We start from the raw sequence: 6,478 nt of genomic DNA on the forward strand, positions 1-6,478 counted from the left end.
ATATTAAGATGCTGACTGTTTAAGATTTTTGGGTAGACAATACAGAAAAAATAAATGTAGCCATACAGAAGGATATTATAAATAGTAAGAAAATTTGGAAAGTGTATTATTTATCTGGACTTTAGTATTTTCTGTCTGGAAAGCACATCTCCAACCCTTGTTGTGTAATATTCATTATGTAACCTATTCTTCACCCAGGTGAGTAGCTGTGATTTTGCTAAAGGCTGCTGGTGATGCTGGTTTCATATCCTTATAATAAACTACCCATTTATGTGAAATGGAAGTAAAACATGCAGAAATTCCCTCGGATATGAGAGTAGGGTTTCCCCCAGCACAATTAAGTTTGTGGTCAGTTTAGCTACATCAGCTAAAAATACCAGCCAATCAGAGTTTAGGAGAGAATTGGATTTCCCAAATAAATATGATTCCCAGGAGCGTGTTCTCTATAGAAATTCTCAGGCTTGAAATCCAATACAGAAGTGATTCAATAGAACTCCATTCTATCACTATGAAGAAAAGTGGTATTCCTCTTTTGTTGAGTATCATCTTCCTGACTCTGCTTGGCGGTCAAGGTAAGGGGTTCTGAGTTATATTAGGTTAGTAAAGTTAGAGATATAAATTGCTATTGAAGTCTCTTGATTTGCCCAATAAAGTTGATTACATGCATCAGATAGTGATATAAGTCATTCATGAAAGGTTCTCAGTGATGTAGTTGATTGTCCAAAGTTGATTTTTTTTCCTGAGAGAGAGAGGGAGAGAGGAGGGGGTGCAGGTGAGCAAGAGGCAGAGAGAGAGCGCAAGAATCCCATGAAGGGCAGAGAGAGGGAGAAGGAGAGAAGCAGGGCTCACACGAAGTTGGGCTCACCCAGAGCGGGGCTCGAACTCATAAACCGTGAGATCATGACCTGAGTCAGAGACAGATGCCTAACCTACTGAGCCACCCAGGCATCCCTACAAAGTTGATTTCTAAGACCTGCTAAGTCAAACATTGATCTTCTCAGTCTGGATGTGTGAATTCCTGACATGTAGTAACTGTTCAATAAATGCCTGTTGAACGGGGTGATAATGAGGTCAAAAGGTTTGTCCCCTAAATCATTTTTTATAGCCCTTGATACTGTTTCTTGATAAGTATGTCTGTGGTTAAGCAATTAAGGGTCCAATAATCAGGTCTCTAATCTGTTTACTAACTACCATTGGGCAAATTAATGAACTTTTCTAGGCTTGAGTTTCCTCAGTTGTAAAATGGAGATTTATAGTCATGCTTTTACTACCTACCACTCGATGTGTGGCATATAGTAAGCACTGAGTAAATATATGTTGAATGAATGAAAGAATTAAGGAATGAAGATAGTGTATATAAAAGGGTTTCTAAAGGTTTAAAGCACTATCAAAAAGCAAGGCAGTGGGGAGGATGAGGATGATGGTTGTAATTGGTTATTATAAGTATAGCTTTCTGTCTAAAACCAGCTCCATTCCCCTAATGTCAGTAATAAATGGCTTTGGGAGTTGCTTAAGAAATTGTGGTCCATATAGCACACATGAATCAGGTGTGTGTCTGACCTGTGATAGGCATTTGTTAAATATTGCAAAAATCTCCAGGGGCGCCTGGGTGGCTCAGTTGGTTAAGTGTCCAACTTCAGTTCAGGTCATGATCTCACAGTTCATGAGTCCAAGCCCCACATCAGGCTCTGTACTGATAGCTCAAAGCCTGGAGCCTGCTTCAGATTCTGTGTCTCCCTTTCTCTCTCTGCCCATGCCCTCTCAAATATAAACATTAAAAATTTTTTTTTAATTTCCTTTCTTAAGGTTGTAAGATATGGTAGTTAAAAGCAATGCATTTGGACTCAAAAAAACCTAAACTGAAATCCTGCTCCTGCCCCCAAAAGCTAAATTACTGTGTTCTTTACATAACTTTTTTGAACCTTAGCTTCTTTATCTATAAAATGAGGATAATACCTCCTTCAGAGTTTATGGAAATGATTACCAGTGTGGGTTCACAGCTTGGGAGCCTTTCTGGTGTGATCTAAAACGGGCCTCCTTAATCAGAGGGCAGGGAGAGATCAAAAAAGAGGCAGGCCATTCCAAGTTGGTAGGTTGCAGTTGTAATAATATCAAAGGGAACTTACATAGGAGGCTTGTCTTGGGTGCCCACCAACCCCTAAAAACTTATAAAAGGGCCCTAACTTGGCTTAGTCATGTATGCAATGCAGGTATTTTCAACATCACATCACTATCTCAAGGCTGTGTCCTTGGCTTGGAGAAGCCTCTGGGAGCCAGAAAAGCAAGAGGAACCCACATTCCAAGGACAGGAGAGGGGAAGAGGAGTCTCCTGGGGCCCAGGTCCAGCTCATAGGTCAATTAGCAGTAACCTTTTTTTTTTTTTTAATCACTTTCCCCAACAGACAGACACTAATGTGACAGTAATAATCATGACTAAGTCAAATGTATCATTTTGATGGATCACCTAAATTGAGACTTTGCCTTGGGGTGCCTGGGTATCTCAGTCTGTTGAGCATCTGACTCCTGGTTTCAGCTCAGGTCATGATCCTAAGGTCATGGGATGGAGCCCTGCATCAGGCTCCACTTGAGCGTACAACCTGCTTAAGATTCTCTCCCTCTGTCCCTCACTCTAGCACATGCTCTAAATAAACAAATAAATAAATAGAGACATTGCCTTAAATCAACATGCTCTACCTTCTTTCCCTTAGGAACCCTAATAATGAGGAATAGACGCTGTTTCTGCATCAACACCAGCCAAGGGACAATCCACCTAAAATCCTTAAAGGACCTTAAACAATTTGCCCCAAGCCCTTCTTGTGAGAAAACTGAAATCATGTAAGTAACAACTCATCCAAAACACATGTACCATATTGGCAGGAACGTTAAATTTAGTGTGAATATTAGCCTCAGAACACTGGTTCAAATTCAGATGGTTTCCCCTCCATAAATCTGAGCTACTTCTTTTTTTAGTTCTAAATAATAAGGAACTTCTGGTAGAGATTAGAACCAAGGATAATATATTATCAAGCATGTAGAAAATATTTAATGCAGATAACCCAAAAGAAGAAAATAAAAATCATTTATAATTCTACCACCGGTGATAAATGCTAGTCACTCCTTGCCCTTGTCTTCCAAATTTCCCTTATTTGCATTTGTGTGCATATATAGATGCCACATATATATATATATATATATATATATATACATACACAAAAATAAAATCATACAGTACGTACTCTTATAGACTGCCTTTTTATTAACACTATATCATGAACATTTCCTCATGTCGGTAAATCTTCTATAATACCATTTTTTCTGATAATGTCATTGTTAATGGCCAAATTATATTCCATCCTATGGATGTACCATAATTTATATGAGCAATGCTTAAATGTAGATTATTTCCAATATTTTGCTATTGAAATCAAACTGTTACTGTGGCAGTATTGTGTCTTTAGTTCTTTCCTATTAATAATAACTTTTCATGGGGTGTTATATGGAAGTGTTGAATCACTATATTGCACACCTGAAACTAATAGTACACTGTTAATTAGAATTTAAATAAAAACTCAATAATAACATTTCTAAAGATTAGAATCACTAGTTTCAGTCTTTTGAAACCTAAATCAAGGCTGATCTATAGAACAGGTATTCGTACCCTCAGATTATACAGAGAAATTAAAGAAAAAAATTTTTAATTGTTCCTGGAGAGTCTGCTGTAATTTAAAAAATTCAACCAGTCTGTTAATCGTGTTTCAGAAAAATATTTTACGTTTTAGGGAGTTTCATTAGAAAATTTAGCATAACTCATGTTGATTTTCACAGTTTCTACAAAAAAAAAAGTAGCTATATTGACAGCTTTTCTATTTTGCTTCTTCACTTAAACATAAATAACTATTTCCAACAGAGCAGCACTAATATTGTCATTACATATAAGTTTAAGTTTCTCTTATTGCATATATCAGTTGGATTTTTTTAATTTAGGGCTGTGTGCTATCCTAGAAATTTGCCCAAGTCCCCTCACTCACTAAGAAAACGAAAAGGCAGGAAGGAAGACTGGAAGTCTCAGATGCTTATTGTGATAACACAAATACATTCTAATTGGGGGACTTCATTCTGAGAGTAAGATGAGGAATTTAAATTATTGAAGGTAAAATAAATCTTGTTGCTATTTCCTTGGCAGTGTGACAATGAAGAATGGGGATCAAACGTGTCTAAACCCAGATTCAGCAGATGTGAAAGAATTGATTAAAGAGTGGGAGAAACAGGTTAGTGACTAGGAGGAACAAAGTTTTCTTTCTTTTAGAAATTAACTTTTGAAGACAAAGAATTTATGTGGTTCCTTTAAGGGTATGTTTTTCATTTATGTTATGGCGCTTCTATCTTGTTCCTAGAATAATGTCATCACTGTGAGGTATAATTGTATTTTTGCATGTAGTATCACTTGTCTGTCTCCTCCACTAGAAGTACATGTGTATTGAATTGAAAGGTAGACACTGAGGATGGAAAGGTAATAAAGTATAAGCCCTCCCTGATGTAGCAAATGCACTAACAGTTATAGCACAATGTGAGAAATATGAAATAAAGATATGTACAAGAGTCTTGAAGATTATAGAAGGGGTAATTAATTTTGCCAGAAGGAGGGGCAGGGAGAACGTGTTAAGGAAGACTTTTCATATGACTGGGGTCTTGAAGAATAAGTAGTTCACCAAGAGAGTAAGGACAGCATGAAAAAGAAGCATAGACCATGAGAGAGCTTGCTGTATTCGGGGAGCCTCAAGTAATGTGGCTGGAGTTGTATGAAGGGAGTGAAAAGTAGAAAAGTAGACCAGGACAAAGTGGGAAGAATCCTGTGTAATGTGCTCAGGAGTTAAATTTGAAGAGGGCCACAGAATATGTAGCTGGGAACTTGGCTTCAGGAGTCTGACAGTCTGGTGGTTCTGCCACATACTAGCTATGCAACTTTGGGCAAGCCACCCTCTCCAGGCCTCCCTCTCCTCCTCTGTAAAAAGTGGATGATAATAGTACCAGCCTCAGAAGGTTGTAGTTTGGACAGGTGGGTTGTAAGCAGAATTAGAGTAAAGGCAGTAATAGGCCAAGAGAATAGACAAAAGAAGATCAGTTACAAGGCTGTGGCCTCCTGCTCAAAGTCAGTGATGTAAAGAGAAGCAAAAGGAGCCCCTCTGAGAGTGAAGCAACTTTAAACCAGGTTTGAAGACTTAAAAACAAAACAAAACCACAGTCTGGAAAGTCCAAATATAATATAAAGAAGGAAAAATGGTAAGATAAAGAAACATTACCCTTGTTTTCCTTCTCCTTACAGGTGAGCCAAAAGAAAAAGCAAAAAAAAGGGGAAAAAAATCAAAAAAGCAGGAAAATTTTTAAAGTTAAAAAATCTCAGCATCCTCATCAAAAGAAGACCAGATGAGCAACCACTTTACCAACCTTATACCCAAAAGGTTCTTCTTAATTATGATGAAATAATTCCAAAAGGAGATGGCATCTTAATCCATAAGCTTTTTATTTGGAAATTTTCAAGCATTATTATGAAATTGTAATTAAAGCTAGAAAGTTGCTTTTGAAATCTAAACATTAAGAATTGTTACAGGCTATAGTTTGACTTTGTTCTTCCACCTCCAGCCAACTGAATTTCATCATGCTTAAGACCACGGTCTTAACACCCACATCTGGACAAATGTGCACACAATCACATCCTGTACACAGTCGCATCCCACACACAACAGCTGCTTAGAAGATCAGCCCTGCACTTCCCAGGCCACAAATTCCAGCCTCTAGAGAATATTCTGAGGCACATGTCGGCAAGCCCCAGCCCGTCAGCATGCTAATAAGCCTAGCAGTTTGGAATCGAGCCGGACCTCACCAAGCTGCCGTGGCCATCTGCGTCTGTATTTGAATCTGCCCACAGGCCTCACAGTGTATCTGACAGACCCATGCTGGTTGTTTCTGGGGGCCACTGCTGAAGAACACTAGCACTTGGCTTTCAGAATCTTCTGCCCAGCTTTTGAGGACATTAGTCTCCATCATGCCTGCCCACGCTGACCTTATTGTTCACCTTTGCTTCAGTCAAGCCTGGTCCTCACCATTCTACCACAATTTAGTGCCTATCTCTGCTATAACGTCATGCTCTCATTCACCTGGGTCTACTCCTTTTCACTCTTATGCTAGCACTCCTTAGGAATGCCTTCTCCTCCCCACTCATCCTCATTTGACCCAGTCTTTGGTTCAGTTTAATCCTGCCTCTTAACTAAAATCTTCTGGACACTTGGATTATTTTAAAACTCCAAGTTCACTTGTGTTCAATACCACATAGGTGAACACTCAATTGTTTTCTGATTATTTTTTGCATGTTTATTTCTCAAACCAGATTGTCAGTCCCTTGCGGGCAGGGACCACAGTTCATTTCCTTGATTCTGTCACCATGCCTAGTATACTATGAACTAGGTTTTGAATAATTTTT

The 6,478-nt window shown here is 38.5% G+C and overlaps 1 protein-coding gene across 1 annotated transcript; it reads left to right on the forward strand.

Moving 5' to 3' along the window:
• Positions 1-417: 417 nt before the first annotated feature.
• CXCL9 (C-X-C motif chemokine ligand 9) lies at positions 418-5,612 on the forward strand. Its single transcript, XM_015079801.3, has 4 exons — positions 418-572; positions 2,709-2,835; positions 4,184-4,268; positions 5,324-5,612. The coding sequence occupies exons 1-4, from the start codon at positions 422-424 to the stop codon at positions 5,426-5,428; spliced, it is 468 nt and encodes a 155-aa protein (XP_014935287.3). The 5' UTR covers positions 418-421; the 3' UTR covers positions 5,429-5,612.
• The last annotated feature ends 866 nt before the right edge of the window (positions 5,613-6,478 follow it).

The sequence above is a fragment of the Acinonyx jubatus genome, chromosome B1 (genome assembly GCF_027475565.1).
Source record: "Acinonyx jubatus isolate Ajub_Pintada_27869175 chromosome B1, VMU_Ajub_asm_v1.0, whole genome shotgun sequence".
NCBI lineage: Eukaryota > Metazoa > Chordata > Mammalia > Carnivora > Felidae > Acinonyx > Acinonyx jubatus.

Coding starts and splice junctions, on each gene's coding strand:
- CXCL9 (XM_015079801.3), top strand. CDS start 422: ATGATTCCCAGGAGCGTGTTCTCTATAGAAATTCTCAGGCTTGAAATC. Junction 573..2,708: donor GACTCTGCTTGGCGGTCAAG/GTAAGGGGTTCT, acceptor TCTTTCCCTTAG/GAACCCTAATAATGAGGAAT. Junction 2,836..4,183: donor TGTGAGAAAACTGAAATCAT/GTAAGTAACAAC, acceptor TTTCCTTGGCAG/TGTGACAATGAAGAATGGGG.